We start from the raw sequence: 16,532 nt of genomic DNA, 5'->3' as shown, positions 1-16,532 counted from the left end.
CTGGAGAACTTAAAAATTATCTCCAAAAGAAAAAGAATTTGCATTTATATAACCCCTTTCACACACCCTCAAGAAATCCTGAAGCCCTTTGAGCCAATAAATTACTTTTGAAATGTAGTTATTATTGTTTTGTTGGCAAATTTGCACAAAGTAAGTACCATAAACATTATTTTTTTAACTAACCAGATAATTTGCTTTTGGTGGTGTTGAATAAGGGACAAATGTTGGTCTGGACACTGGATAAACTCCCCTTCACACATGGGGAGGGGGGGGGGGGGGGGGGGGCGGGGTGGGGGGGGGGGGGGGGAGGGGGATGGGGGGGGGGGGAGAGGGGGAGGGGAAGGTGATGAGGGGAGAGGAGGGGAGGGGGAGGGGGTGGAAGGATGGGGGAGAGGAGTGGAGGGGAAGGGGGGAGGGGGCAGATTTCCCTGCTCTTTTTCAAGAGTGCTCAGTGGCGGGGAAACTATTGGGTGCAATTCTGAGGGGCAGAATTAATCTAAACTTGAAGAGGCAGGGATTATTCAAGGACAGTTAGTGTGGTTTTGTTAAGGGGAGGTCATGTCTGACCAATCTGATTGAATTTTTCGAAGAGGTGACCAGGTGTGCAGATGAGGACAATGCATTTGACGTAGTCTACTTGGACTTCAGCGAGGCTTTTGATAAGGTCCCACATGGGAAACTGATAGCGAAGGTAAGAGCCCACGGGATCCAAGACAATTTGGAAAATTGGATCCAGAATTGGCTGAGTGGCAGGAAGCAGAGGGTGATGGTCGAGGGGTGTTTTTGTGACTGGATGCCTGTGTCCAATGGGGTTCCACAGGGATCAGTGTTGGGTCCCTTGCCATTTGTGGTATATAGAAACGATTTAGGCTTAAATGTAGGAGGGTTGATCAGTAAGTTCGCGGATGAGACAAAAATTGGAGGAATAGTAAAAAGTGAGGAGGATAGCCTTAGATTACAGGAGGATATAGACGGGCTGGTCAGATGGGCTGATCAATGGCAAATGGAATTTAATCTGGATAAGTGTGAGGTGATGCACTTGGGCAGGACAAACAAGGCACGGGAATACCCGATGAAAGGTAGGACCCTGGGAAGTACTGAGGATCAGAGGGACCTTGGTGTGCATGTCCACTGGTCCCTTAAGGCAGTGGGACAGGTAGATAAGGTGGTTAAGAAGGCATATGGGATACTTGCCTTTATTAGCTGAGTCATAGAGTATAAGCACAGGGAGGTTATGCTGGAGCTGTATAAAATGCTGGTTAGGCCACAGCTAGAGTATTGCGTGCAGATCTGGAATCCGCATTATAGGAAGGATGTGATTGCACAAGAGAGAGTGCAGAGGAGATTTACCAGGATGTTGCCTGGGCTGGAGAGTTTTAGTTATGAGGAGATATTGGATAGACTGGGGTTATTTTCCCTGAAGCAGAGGAGATTGAGGGGGGTCATGATTGAGATGAATAAAATTATGAGGGGCATAGATAGGGTAGACAGGAAGGAACTTTTCCTCTTGGTGGAGGGATCAATAACCAGGGGGCATAGATTTAAGGTAAGGGGCAGGAGGTTTAGAGGGGATGTGAGGAAGAACTTTTTCACCCAGAGGGTGGTGAGAATCTGGAACTCACTGCCTGAAAGGGCGGTAGAGGCAGAAACCCTCATAACATTTAAGAAGTATTTGGATGTGCACTTGCGATGCCATGGCATACAAGGCTATGGGCCTAGTGCTGGAAAATGGGATTAGAATAGTTAGGTACTTGTTTGACAGGTGCAGACTCGATGGGCTGAAGGGCCCTTTTCTGTAGACATCTATGGCTCTATGACATCTGATGTGCTGTAGACATCTATGACTCTATGACTCTAAAATAGTGCAGCAAGGAACTGGCTTTCAGAGAGGGCAGCAGGATGGGACTATGTTGAAAGGGTGAAGCAATGTAATAAGCATTTCAAAAGGCATGAAGGGCTGATTGATCTCCTTGTGTCATCTATGATTCTATGGCCATGCTTTGGTGTCTCATCCAGGTAACCATTCTTTTGGTGTGAGCTTCAACAGAACAAAGTATATGATTGCGGGTATATCAAAGCCAAACCCAATTTTGTCTTCATCCAACAGGCGCATAATTTGACATGTTTTTCTGCAGGGATTGTTGCAAAGCAGATAGCTTGGAGCATTGAGTTTAATTGTAGCACCCAACCACCACCATGATGGAGAGCATTTATCACAGCAGAGACCAGAAGTAAGCTCAGCTACTCAGAGCTTAAAGCCAATGAACCTTTAGAAGTAAACTTTTAAATGTTAAACAGGGGCTGACTGTCCTCTAACATTAAAAATATAACAGGTTTAGATCCTGAAAGGCTAATGGTGACTTTGTGCTCTAGTGCCTGTTTTACATCTTTCCCCATTATTGAGCTGAATTTTAACTTTCAAACCTATTCACAGTGAGGGGAGAGCGAAAGTGCGTCAAGAACCTGGAAGCTTCAGCAATGTGCTTTTCAGTGTTTTTTTTTAAAGCAGTCACTGCATTTGCATCTGAATTCTGGGTTTCCTGACCAATTGGGCATGATGATGACTCACCTTAGTTGACTTCAGCCCCAGTAGTTAAAGGCATCCTCCCAGGGTCAGAACTGAAGCATTGTAGATGTGTTTTGAGAGAGCCATGAACTGCACAGATAGGAACTTAACACAGTAAGAAAGTACCATGCTTAAGCGGTGCTTCCCCGGAATTAATGCTGTGGGCTGTGAGGGCCAACAGGGAGATTTTGTCAGCTTCAGAGAACAAGTAGGGTTTACAGTAGATGGCTAAGCCTTGCTCCTAGATACAGTGCCGCAAGAAGTTTGATGATCTGATCAGGGCAGGAGAAGTTTCTTGCTCAATTATAATTCTGGTGCTTATGAGTCACCTGTTATACCTATCTTGGGTGTCAGTGTTTGGGCTCCTCACAGGTGTCATCATTTCAGAAAGTAGCCCTTGTCTCCAATGAACCATCCAGTGACTTGGCTTCAAGGTATGTTAGCCTTTGCAAGATGTGACTGGCGCAGGATGACCACATCATGGCAGTTCCCTGCTAACCTTGGGCACACATGTCTGGTGATCTATTGGTGGTTGGAGACCAGCTGAACATTAATGGAGTGCAATCCCTTTCAATTGATGAATGTTCCTTGGGTGATATAGGGGCTCCTTGATTGAGACAAGTGTGCAATCTATGACTCTCTGGACTGGCAAGAACCAAGCCAAAGCAGAAAATCCAAGTTCTTTCTCATTCTGATTGGTCTCATTAGTTGCAAAGTACCAGCCTTGGCAAAAATGGCATCCGTTCTTTTGAGATGCCCTTGTGGGCATCAGATTGTGAGATTCCACAAAGAGCACCAACAGATTCCTGGAAGGAGGCAAAAAAATTCAGGGCTGTGGTGACCTTGACAGCCATTGGCAATATCTGCTCATTTGGTCCACTTGGCGGAAGATCTTCTTCCAGGAGGCTATAAATATTAGCAACTACCTGACAGCAAAGCCTGGTGCTTAGTCATGTTCAGAAAGTGAATCCCCTACCTGTAAACCCTGTATTGGAGGCATTGCCTCCTGTGAGCTGGAGCTCTGTGCTTAGTTCCTCTGTCCTGTGGAGTAGCAGGTGGTTTAGGAGAGGCTAGCTGTTGCTCCTGCAGGTGCTGCACCTCTTATAACACATCTGAGGTCCAAGGTGGAGCTATATAAAGCTTCTCCCATACTCCTGTTAAGGCTTGCAGCTGGGAAGTGTAGAAGTAAAAATCTCCAAACTCAAGAGTAGAAATGATCTCCAAAGCATTGGAAATCATCTCCAAGATAGTGAAAGCTCATGCTCTGTACAAGTCCTGTTTGCTAAAACCTTCCGCTTAAGCCAGGAAGCAGGTGTCAGATTGCAGTATTCATCGCCTTGCTTGCCTGTCAATTGCCCATCCCCATCAAACCCCTCTGTCCTCTTACTTTGTTTTCCTCGGCAAGTTCCAGGAAGCTTGGGAAACCAGTGCACACAGAATTACAGTCAGTATCCTGGATTAAAGCAGCAGCTAATGATTATTTTACATATTTAAATGGCAGATCTGCCAATCTTCCTGGGATCCTGCTGATCTCCTGACACATCAGTATTTTCAGCTTTTGCTAAACTGCTGACTGCACAGGAACCCGCCACATCGACAGGTTATAACTCCTCCCACCCCCATTATTTCTATTACAATGAACCAATTCTTAGCTTTTGCCCTGGAGATATTAATATTATTCAGCATTAGCCAAATGTCTACCCCTGAGTGTGAAGGTCTGAGCATGTTTGGAAGTACACATGGGCACAGCTCACTTTGTCTAACCAGGGAATGACATGGAGCCGGCAGTATAATGCAGTGCTCCAAAGCAGGTAGCAGAGTCAATAATTATGCCTCCCATCACAGTGGTCCTGAAATTAAAATGCTAAAAACAACACTAAAGTGCAACAAGATTAGCTTGGTAATACTCAGCTGCCTCTACTATTGACATACCCTGCAAGTTACTCTGCCTGATGTAAATGCCTGAATGTCAGCCCAATTTTAGCAAAATGCTTTAATCCTGTTGCCCGAAGGTTGAGACCAAGTCAAACTACAGTATTTAGTCCCTTGGCTGGTTTAGAATCATCCTTTGGAGCCAATTTTTACTTAATCCAGGGTGATGTAAATTAGTATTGATCAAGACTGGATCCAAAATAGGAGGATGCAGAAAGCTGAGAAACATATAAGAGATTTATTTAACCTTTAAGAAGAGAATAGGGTACTTAACAATAGACAATTTTTTTAAAAAGTAGATTAAAAATATTGTGGGAGAAAATCTGATTCGGGAAGAAGGGAAAAGTGAAGAGAAGCAGAATTAAATTAAAAGAAGGATTGAGACTGGTAGAAAGCAGTTAGACCTTTGAGTGTAGAGGTTTTAACTCATGGTTCTCATCATGTAGAGGTTTTAACTCTTGGTTCTCATCTGCATGCGCCAGATAATTTCCCATCCAAAATTGGCAGCTGACCAGCAAGGTCAGGCAGCAGGGTCCTTTTATTTGGATCAGGCAAGAAAGCCACAATCCCTTTGCTACTCAGTTAAAATTGTTAGTTAAAATGCAGCCCGGCCCTAATTACATCACCTGCACATTTAAAGTAGGATCCCATTGGTTGCTGGCAAATGTCCCTGTCACCTGTTCAGAAAGGAAACGTTAAAATTGGAATCGGCGAGATCTGTGTGAGATTTCAGCCAGTGATTACTACTGGCAATTTGAACTACCTGCCTGCTTGGTTTCAGAATGCAGCAAGCTTTTCAAACTTATTTAAATTTAAAGTTGCTAAAATTCATATGTTTTTTATATTAATATCACAACAATAAACCTATTTCTGATACTAGAATAGTTTTGTTATTTGGAGCTTGCGCACTTGTCATTCTGGATCAACAGACAATTTGAAATAAAAGAGGAAGCCCAGACGTCCCTGAAGCTGATGAAAACTTAAAAATTGCAAGAAGCAAAAGCTATGGGAGTCTTTTTTTGCACCAATGACCCATATTTTCCTAGAAAGTGCCCATGCTCATTTTATAGCATATCTTTTCAACCAATAGAGGAAGAAAGCTTTCATCCTGCCATTATGAGTTGGGTTTAAACCAAGAGGTAGAATGAATCTATCCTTATCTATTCTTCTACTCAGTCATCAAAAATCTACAGTATCTGGAATCCCAGGAAATCTCCCTATGAAGTATTAACGTGCCCCAGCTTGACTTCTGGGATAAGACAGGGCAGGGGAATGTCAGAGTCAGACAAGTTGATGATGTCAATCACCAGCCTGTTCTTTTTAGTAAGTAGAGACAGAGCTAAATGTATTTTTTATTGGTGAAATGTTATTGTGTCTATAGAAGGAAAAAGTCTTTTGCTTGACTTAGCTCAATAGTGCCGTCACTGATGAATCACAAACTCACTATTTCCAGTGTAAAGCAGGAGATTGCTTATGACAATTATATGTATTCATATGAACTCAGTACAACAGAAAATCTGAGTTAAGTTTTAACCTATATTTCAGAATCTTTAAATGCGCATTGTCTTCCAAAGCGAAGTCAAGAGAGAAAAGTCTATTTCATCTATCAAAGCTAATTACTAGTACTCTAACTCTCCCACCACATCACCCAATTGTGTTGTGAACAACTCAAATATTCTTGTCTCAGGCGTGCTAATTTTAAAATCCTCTAGGATACTGCAAATATCTCAAAAATTGGAAGACAAGTTAGAATGATTTTCTCTAGTTAATACTGCTAGCAAACATTCATTTACTGTTTCAACTATCCTATCTGTCTTACTTTCACTGTCATTTTTATACTTGAGAGTTTTAACATTCTCTGTAACGAGACAATAACTATTCTGCTACTGCGTTAAGGTTTCATATTATACATAATTGGGCTGAATTTTGTTTGTTCCTTTTAGTTATTTATTTATCCTTTCACAGGATGTGGGCATCACTGGCTGCACCAGCATTTGTTGCTCATCCCTAATTGCCCTTGAGAAGGTGGTGGTGAGCCACCTTCTTGAACCACTGCAGTCCATTCCTGCTTCACCATAAGAAGACTTCTGTCATCCATTTGTGCCCTTGGTTCTAGCCCATTTCTTTTTGGCATCAGGGCATGTAAATATCTCAGGTGGGTAATAGTGGGCATCCTTTACCAGTGGATGGGGAACCGAAGGGAACTTCCCATAAGGTAAGTGAGCCCCGTGGTGTCAAGAAACATTTGCAGAGCAAAACTGATATTATTTCAAGTTTTATTTCAAGACCCTTTGAAATGTTGGATGCTAGATGTCCTTTCATCTAGGGTTGCTATGGCACCAATGGCAGGTAATTTTTTTGTGAGGCATTTACATAATTTCATATCATCACAATAAATTCTGTCTATATATGGATCACCTCATGTGCAGCAGGAATTTATAGGTGAAAAAAGAGGTGGTAACATGGATATAACTGGGTACCATCCAAAGTTCCATCCCCATCACGATCATTTTGGAGCTGAAATTCAGGAGCAATATTTTTAGTTATTTTTTGGAAAAAAAATTGCACCTTTAGTATCAATTTTAACACACTTTTGCAAATTCCTACATTCCTCTCAGAGTTCACTATCTTTTATCTTGTAGTTTTGAATAGTTTATTTTTCCTGTTTTATAACCATTCAAATTGATGTTATTATTTAGAATGTATGCTCAACTTACACTTGCTTGATACAATGCCACACAACAGACTTGTGCTCAAAGTTATAGCTCATTGAATGTAAGGGACAGTAGCAACATGGATACAGAATTGGCTGAGTGACAGAAACCAAAGCGGTTCATGGATGTTTTTCGAGCTGGAGGATGGTTTGTAGTTGAGTTCCTGAGGGGTCAATGTTGCAACCCTTGCTTTTCCTGATATATATATTAATGACTTAGACCTTAGTGCACAGGGGAAATTACAAAGTTTGCAGGTGATACAAAACTTGGAAGTATTGTGAACTGTGAGGAGGGTAGTGTAGAACTTTAAAAGGACTTGGACAAGTTGGTGGAATGGGCAGACACATGGCAAATTAAATTCAATGCAGAGAAATGTGAAGTGATTCATTTTGGTAATATGAACATGGAGAAGCAATATAAAATAAAGGATACAGTTCTAAAGGAGCTGCAGGAGCAGAGGGACCTAGGTGTATATGTGCATAAAGTGGCAGACAGGTTGAGAGAGCATACAGTATAAAGCACGCAATATCCTAGACTTTATTAGTAGGAGCATAGAATACAAGAGCAAGAAGGTTATGTTGAACTTGTATAAGACATGAGTCTTGGGAAAATAAGTTTCTTCTGAATTCCCTACTGGATTCCTTGGTCATTATCTTATATTGATGGCCTCTAGTCCTGCTCTTCACCACAAAGTGAAACATCCTCCCTGTATCCACTCTATCAAAACATTTCATAATTTTATATATTTCTATTAGGTCACCCCTTGGTGTTTATTTTCAAAATAAAAGAACCCCAGGCTTTCAATCCTTTCCTGATATGTGTGCCTATATCTATCATCCTTGTAAATCATCTCTGCATCCTTTCCAGTGCCTCTGCATCCTTTTCATTGTATGGTGACCAGAACTTTACATAATACTCTTAAGTATGGTCTAAACAAAGTTCAATACATGTTCAGCATAGCTTCCTTATTTTTCAATGCTATCCATCTAGAAATAAAGCCTAGTGCTTGGTTTGCCTTTTCCTTCTTTCGTGCAATATGGACATCACAGGAAAGGCCAGCATTTGTTACCAATCCCTAATTTCAGAGGTCAACCACATTGCTGTGGGTCTGTAATTGCATGTAGGCCAAACTGGGTAAGGGCAGCAGATTTCCTTCCCTAAAGGACTTTAGTGAACCAAGTGGGTTTTGACAACAATCAATGGTAGCTGCCATGGTCACCATTGCTGAGACTGGCTTCAGATTCATTAATTAAATTTAAATTCCACCAACTGCCATGTTAGGATTTGAACTGTTGTCCCTAGAGTATTCTAGATGACTAGCCCAGCAACATTATCACTGAGCTACCATCTCCCCTAAAGACTTTGTTAACATGTAGCACAGGCTTGTCTAACCTTTTCACGCGAGGGGTCACATTTCAATTTTTTTCTCACTCAAGGGACCAATGAGCAAGTTTGGGAAAGATAAGGCTTGCCAATCTTCTTCACCCACCCCTCTCACACCCCACTCAGCAGGCAGTCTCTTCCCACCCAGGCTCTCCCCACCCCTCCATGCAGCCTCTGTCTCTCACTGTACCCACCCTGCCCCACCACCGCTGCCCTCTGGCAACTGCTCTCTCCCTGGCCCCAACCACGCACTCCCCAGCAGCTGGCCTCTCCCTCCCATTCCACCCCCACCAATGCACTCCACAGTAGCTAGTCTCAACCTCCCCCACATACACTCCCGGCAGCAGGTCTCTCCCTCTCTCCCCCAAATCCTTCCCCTGACCCACACACTCCCTGGAACCCAGTTTCTTCAGCCACTAGTGAGCCTATCAGCAGCAAATGTGGGGCAGGAATGCCCTGTGATTGGAGGAGCAGCTCCCTGCAGAATTTTCCATTCCATTTACCAGCACACACTGGCTCTATGGTTCAGGGTAGAATGGCTTGGCAGGCCGGACCTGGCCCATGTGCCGGGGGTTGGACAAGCCTGTTGTAGCGCATCTTTTAGTGATTGGTGAATTTGTACTCTAGGATCCCTTTGTTCCTCTACCCCGCCTACCAAATAATCTCATCTTCAAAGTAATCAGTGACCTCCTATTCTTCCACCCAAAATGCACTACCTCACATTTATCTGTTGAAATTTATTTGCCAATTTTTTCACCATTCTGTAATTTTACTTATGTCCTTCTGTAATTTGTTGCAGTCCTCCCCAGTATTGACTACCCCCTATTTGGTGTCTTTCACAAATTTAGAAATTGTGTTTTTGATTAAAAAGTCCAAAGCATTCACATATACAGTGAATAGCAGTGGTCCCATCCTGTGAAACCACTTTCCACCTTCTGCCACTCTGAATAAATATCCTTTACTCACAGTCTCTCCTTTGTCTCGAAGCCAGCCATCAATCCATTTTGTCATTTGTCCCTTCATTCCACATTCTCTAACCTTATTCATTAGTCTATTATAAGGCACTTTATGGAACGCCTTTTGAAAATCCTAGAAAATTATATCTACTGCATTACCATTGTCAACTCTCTGTTACCCCCTCACAAAATTCAACAAGATTGTCAAGCAAGATTTTCTCCTCTAAAATTCATGCTGACTATTCATTGTTATAGCTTTCATTTCTAGACGTTCTCCTAGTCTCTCTTCAGTAGGGACTCCGTTATTTTTCCTACCACCAATGTTAATTTCCTGGACCTCCCCTTCTTAAATATGGGAATTACATCAGCTATCCACCAGTCTCTGGCACTATGCCTTTTTCTAATGAATTATTAAATATGTGTAGTAATGCCACTGCTATCTCAGCCTTAGATTCTTTTAAAATACATACAGGTAATCCATATGGACCAGAGCCTTTGTCTTCTTTGAGTTTGATTAGTTCATTCCATACATCCTTTTTTATTTTAAATGCACTTATCTCACTGCTCATCTCATCATTCAATATAATGTCTGCCTGTTCTACCTCCTTGGTAAATACTGAAGCAAAAATAAATATTTAATATTTCTGCCATCTCCAGAAGATGGAGTAAAATATATTGGTTGGAGGATTAGTAAAGGCAGAGGATCAGGAAGCCATCATTGACTAAAAAATTGTTCAGCAATTTTTCCCATACTTAGTCTGTAGTGTTACTTGGTTGTACTTTTCTCAAAGTACATTTCAAAATATGAATTTATCTTTATTTTATGTAAGCATGTACCAGATGGTTTTCAAAGTATGATTCCAGTAGTTTATGTTTCTATTGCTGACGTTAAGCTTTTACAAACTCACTTGTGACTTTGTGACTTGTAACACATTGGGATGTCCCCTGAGTTCCACTGAAACTTATGTTATTAGTTTTGTCCTTTCTAATTTGGCCTAAAATACACCTTAATGAACCCTCAAAATGTGAAGCTCAACTTAGAGAGGGCACCAATAATTCTGTCTGAATGTTGGTCTTACCTTCAACCAATGAGGTTAGCAGGGTGACGTTGGCTGCTTTCCGCCTGCCAGCCGGTAAGTTCAGTCCCAATCGGTCCAACTTCTCTCGTAAACACCGCCCCCCATTCTTAGATTTTGCTCTGTAGACGGTAATATTTTTCAGCGTTAAGTGTCATCCACAATGAAAACCAGCAACATTGAGTGAAGCACACCAGAACAGATATACTAATCCTTAAACATTAGCCAAGATATGCATCACAATGTTCAACGAGCCAATTTCTTTCTTGTCTAACCTAACATAATACAGTAAAGGCTTTGGAGTTGATTTTAATATTTGGTGCTGACAGAAAGCAAGCAGAAGCAGGTTGGCGGTCCTTTATACACCCTGCCTGATTTTGGAATCAATGGAAATGAAAATCTGGTGGCTTGTATGACAGGGAACCAACCTGTGATTCACCACCAGCAAAAGTTAAACTGGCCCCTTTATGCAACAGCCATCTGCCTTGCAATGCTCTGGTAAATAACACAGACAGGTACAGGTTTAAGCTGCGTGGAAATAATAAGTCCAGCTCAAGAAATAGTTCCCAAAGATTCTCTTTATTAATGCTAACATTACAAAATTTTGAATAGCAAGACCGTTGTGCAGAGGTGACCTGGCTTTCAACTCTGGGAACATATACATTCAGCCCAGGCTAATGCGATGACATCTCTCCTGCCTGCTGGTAACAAGGGTCCTATGTGAAATGAATTTTGTCCATTTCAGTCCAGTTCCTAGTGAGCATGAACATTTCTGTCCCTAATTATAAAGAAGGAAGCACTATTAATATCCCTTAAACATCTTAAGCTGTTTCACAGCAAATGAAGCATGGTCACTGTTGTTAGGGTAGGAAAACAAGGCAGGCAATTCACTGACAGCAAGTCAATAAATATCAATGAACAAATGAATACAGCTTTTGTTGTTATTGGTATCAGGAATAAATATAGGCCGGGGCATTGGGAGAACTCCCCTGCTCTCCTTCAAATAGTGGCATGGGATCTATTGTGCCCAAATAAAAAGTTGGACACAGCCTTAGTTAAATGCCTCACTTGAAGGAAAGCATCTCCCTCAGTTTAATGTCGAATTATTTACCCAGATCTTTTCACTTGAAAAGGAATCAGTGATCCAGTTGGCAATAGGTTATGATTATGATATGCCAGTAACTGGTGTATGAAGTACACAAGTTTATGCTTACATAAGCCATTAAAGGTGGCAGGACAGGTAGATAGAGCTGTTTCTAAAGCATACAGTATTCTAAGCTTCATTAATGGGGGCATAGAGTACAAAAGCAGGGAGAAGTGGATGGACTTATATAGGATACTGGTTAGACCTCAGCTGGAGTATTGTGTACAGTTCTGGGTGCCACACTATAAGAAGGATGTGGACACATTGGTGAGAGTACAGAAGAGCTTTATGAGAATGGTTCCAAGGATGAAACATTTCAGTTATGAGGAAAGATTGGAGAAGTTGGGGCTGTTTTCCCTGGAGAAGAGAAGGCTAAGAGGAGACTTGATCGATGTTTTCAAAATCGTGAGGGGTGTGGGCAGAGTAGATAGGGAGAAACTGTTCCTGCTCATAAACAGATCAAGAAACAGAGGGTACAGTTTTAAAGTGTTTTGCAAAAGAAGTAAATGCGAGGCGAGAAAAAACTTTTTCACACAGCGAGTAGTTAGGGTTTGGAATGCACTGCCTGGAAGTGTGGAGGAGGCAGGTTCAATTGAAGCATTCAAGAGGGCATTGGATGATTATTTAAATAGAAACAATGTGCAGGGTTAGGGGAAAAGGCAGGAGATTGGCACTAAGTTAAAATGCTCAGAGAGCCAGAGCAGACACAATGGGCCAAATGCCCTCCTTCTACGCTGTAACAATTCTGTGATTCTGTGAAATGGAAAGATATCGCACTGTTGCAGTTGGAAGTGTGATGCTCTTGGAGCTAAAGCACATTGTTGGACTCTGTAGAGGGACTTGATTCTGAATTCAATACTCCTATTTGGTCGAGATAACAGTTTGCATAACTTGTGGTAGATTTTTCTAAGTTGCTCTCTTGGTCCTTTTCCATAACTTTGGTGCAAGATCGGTGGAAAAATAGTATAAATGGCTACAAAGCATTTCTGGCAAAGTTACAATGGGAGATCAGGGAATCCTTACAGAAATCCTATCCCATTATCACTCTATATTTATACTCTATGGGGGGAATCACTCAGTATTGCACTAAGTGCAGTAGGCGGTGTGAAAAATGATGTTTTACCCGCTGGCCGCAATGGCGAGTTTTCGTGCCATATCGTTCGCTTCCTGCCTCATCAATTATGCAGTCACAGGAAACTCACTGTCTCACTGTGGCCTCTGAATCACCCATCACACCGTTACATCACTGTTTCCTCACTCCGGGTGCCATAGCTAAATTCTAGCCGTACACACAGTTCTCAATGCTACCAACCCAGGACTGCTCCAGTGAAGACATGGCCCTGAAAGCCAAAAGAGTTCAGTGACCCATCATTGGAATGTCTTTTGGAGGCCTGCTGTGATGTCCACCACTCCCACTCCGGCCGCAGGAGGTCCAGCAGTCTCACCACTCCAATTTAGGAGGCGGAGTGGTGGTCAGTACCAATGCTGTATAGAAGAGATTGGCCACCCTGCGCAGAAAGAGGATGAATGATCTCATCCATGTCACTAGTGAAAGGCAACCACCTCATCACTCTAAACTCGCTCACTCACAAGCCTATCACGCATTCATTGGCATCTCACTCACTGCCAGCTCAAGGGACATCACCACTCACTCTCTCGCACACACCCTCACATGTCCATCTGGTCTCATCTTTTCTGGAGATTGCCTCCTGAGCCCTCATCACCTTGAGACAACTTGCACAGATCAACTTGTGCCCCCGCACACACCTGAGATACCCCCCTTCCCAAGTGCAGCCCTCGCACTGTAGCCTCTTCCCTTGCCTGAGGCAACTTCTATCCCTTCTCCAAGCAAGTCCTAGCCCTACAGTCATTGAAAGTGATGTGGTGCTGCCCGTGAAGCCTGACACTGATGACTGTGAGTGCTGGCCGAAGCAAGGAAGGCAAACAAACCTCGAAGCCTCAAGTGAAGTGCAGCTCGCCAGGTGCACATCGCTTACGTACAGTTGTGGAACACATTGGTATGCAATCACGCCAACGTGCCCAGATGATCCAGCGTGGGGACATGATTCCTGCGAGCAGGGCTTTTAATGACATGCAGGTTCCCAACATGCAGTGGTGTGAAAGGCAGGCCCACCATTGATAGGCAGAGCAGATGATCACAAACTGACTTCACGACAGCATAAAACCGATTTTTGGCCTTCTTGCCATATTGTCTGCTCGTGCCGTCAAACACCCACCGCCAATGGGATCATAAGACTTCAGTCTTTCATTTTATTCATAGAACCCAAAGTCTCATTAGTCTCTTGCTTGCAGGGAGTTATGTATTGGAACCCTTGGGTCTTCTGTTCATCCACAAACTTCAGTGTGTTTCTAATCAAATGTATATTCCCTGGTTTTATTAGTCCATAATGCATAATTTCACACTTATCCATATTATATTACATCTTCCTGATCATTCTGCTAACCTGTCTTCCCGAAATCCTATATAGCTCTCCTGACTATTTTCATACCTTTTACTTTTGAGTCATTGGTAAATTTTGCGATCATATTCCCTAAATCGAGGTTCAAATCACTTATTGTACAGATAAGCGAATTCAGCATCGAGGGATGCCATTTCCAATGTACCTCTAATTCATGAAACACCCATGTAATGTAACGTTTTTGTTCCCTGTTCATCAAGCAACTTTCTATCCATGCTCCTCTTATGCCATACACCTGGATTCTTCTAGCAAGCCTTTTGTCAGGCACTTTATTGATCACCTTCTCAAAATCTAAAAACAGTATAGCTATTATCTACCCAACTGGTCATCTCACCTTAAAGCTGACAGTCCATGTTTAAATATACTCAGGAGCTGATGACATTATTGAGACATGACTGTGATATTGACCCCAAGGGATTTTTTAAATGTTTGCTCATGGGATGTGAGCATTGCTGGCAAGGCTAACATTTGTTACCCATCCCTAATTGCCTTTGAGCTAAGAGTCAACCACATTGCTGTGGGTGTGGAGTCACATGTAGGCCAAACCAGGTAAGGATGGCAGATTCCCTTCCCTAAGGGGTATTAGTGAACTAGAAAGGGTTTTTACCACAATCGATGATAGTTTCACAGTCACTATAACTGAGACTAGCTTTCAATTCTAGGTTTTTTAAATTCATTGAATCTGAGTTCCACCAGCTGCCATGATGGGAATTGAACCTATATCCCCAGAGAATTAGCCTGGGCCTCAGGATTACTAGCCCAGTGATATTACAATGACATCACCTTCTCCGCCATGGAGAAGAACTTGTGGATTCCCACCAAGCTCAGAAAACTGGGAACAAAAGCTGAGCCAGAAGAGACCAAATAAGGTAGTTTTTTTTTAAAATTACAGTTCCCTTGCAAGCCTGGAGAAGAGGAGTTCTCCCCTAGCCCAGGCTTGCCTTCCTTTTGCCCTACTGTGACTGCCTTTGAACCCCACCTCCAGGAACCATTCTCCCAGGTCTCCAGCAGCAAAATCCTGGCACAAAACATCCCATCCCAGCCATTACATCCTTGTCATTAGCACCAGATTCAAGCAGGAGTCTTCAAGGAATTGTTTACTTCAAGGAAATATTTTACAGAAGCAAAATATATTCCATAGTCATAAAGAGTCAATAAAGGTCTCAATATATACAATACAATATATTAATTATATCATCCGAGTATGATTTTTTCAGTTTATATTTTATTCATCTTGGTCAAGCAGTCTAATATTTTGTGTCATTGGGAGGCAAGCTATTTTTCTTAAAGAGATGAAAGATTTCCAACAAAATCTTTTCTTAAAATATAGGGTGGGATTTCCTGGCCCCACCCACTGCCAGAATCATCCAGTCCCGCCGAAAGTTAATGAATTTTAGCTGGCCTGCCACAGCCCCCACAATGGATCCCGCTTCTGAGTACGTTAGGTTTCCAATCCCTAACTGATTAACAATTTTAATGTTAAGCAACTCTTTTGTGTCTGCTCCTTAAGGAAGGGTTAAACAATGTGCAGAAGAGGTCTAGGTTCAAAGCCTGAAGAATCAGTTAGGTTTAAGATGTTCAGAGCCAGAAGCTATTTGATTTCCACAAAGTTAGAAAAACCTGTTGCATGTACAAGCTGATTTCCTTTGTCAATTTTTTGTAAAGACAAGATTCATTTTAATGATGAACTAACAAGTCAAATTTTATTTGTCCCTTAAAGGGATAGATCTTCTGATGTGAGTGTTTGATCTTTTTGTCTGACTTATTTTTTCAGACTTCGAGCAATTTAATTTTCCTACAATCAATGCTGCTTTGCAGCATTTCCAACAGATGTACGTGAGAATAGAAACTGCTGGAAGTTGCAAAAAGAAATTTAACAATCAATAAAACTGAAGTTACCATATTTGAGTATAAATGCCCAGTGAAGGCGTGTCATATTTATTACTTCACACATAGACTGTGTACATATGGAAGCTTTTGGAACTGTCTTTCACTTTGTTAAATGGACACTAACCACTAACCAGGTGGCTAAGATGGCTGCCAGGGGTCAGGTGACTTTTGCAAATTCAACACAGACAATCAAGTTTCTGTAAAATTCCTAATTAAACCATCCAGGTTCAGGGACTCCCCTTTGAAGGGATGTGCCGAGACAGCAACTCCTCTGTGAAATTCACACCTGCCATTGTTCGAAGTTTACTCCAAACTTAGAATGAATGGACTTTTATACTCTATGGGCTGAATTTTCACCAAGGCAGGTTGACTCAGAAAGCCTTTAAAAATG

General features: G+C 42.1%; 1 protein-coding gene across 1 annotated transcript in view; it reads right to left on the bottom strand.

Annotated features, from left to right (window-relative positions):
• The window catches only part of tfap2d (transcription factor AP-2 delta (activating enhancer binding protein 2 delta)), an 87,891-nt gene that overhangs the window by 28,694 nt on the left and 42,665 nt on the right, over positions 1-16,532 (bottom strand). The window contains exon 5 of the mRNA XM_041188552.1: positions 10,631-10,749. Within this exon, the coding sequence (XP_041044486.1) occupies positions 10,631-10,749 (119 nt within the window). The remainder of the gene's footprint in view (positions 1-10,630; positions 10,750-16,532) is intronic.

Source organism: Carcharodon carcharias, chromosome 5, assembly GCF_017639515.1.
Source record: "Carcharodon carcharias isolate sCarCar2 chromosome 5, sCarCar2.pri, whole genome shotgun sequence".
Lineage (NCBI taxonomy): Eukaryota > Metazoa > Chordata > Chondrichthyes > Lamniformes > Lamnidae > Carcharodon > Carcharodon carcharias.
The sequence above is the reverse complement of the archived record's forward strand: the minus strand, read 5'-3'. Positions and strand labels throughout refer to the sequence as shown.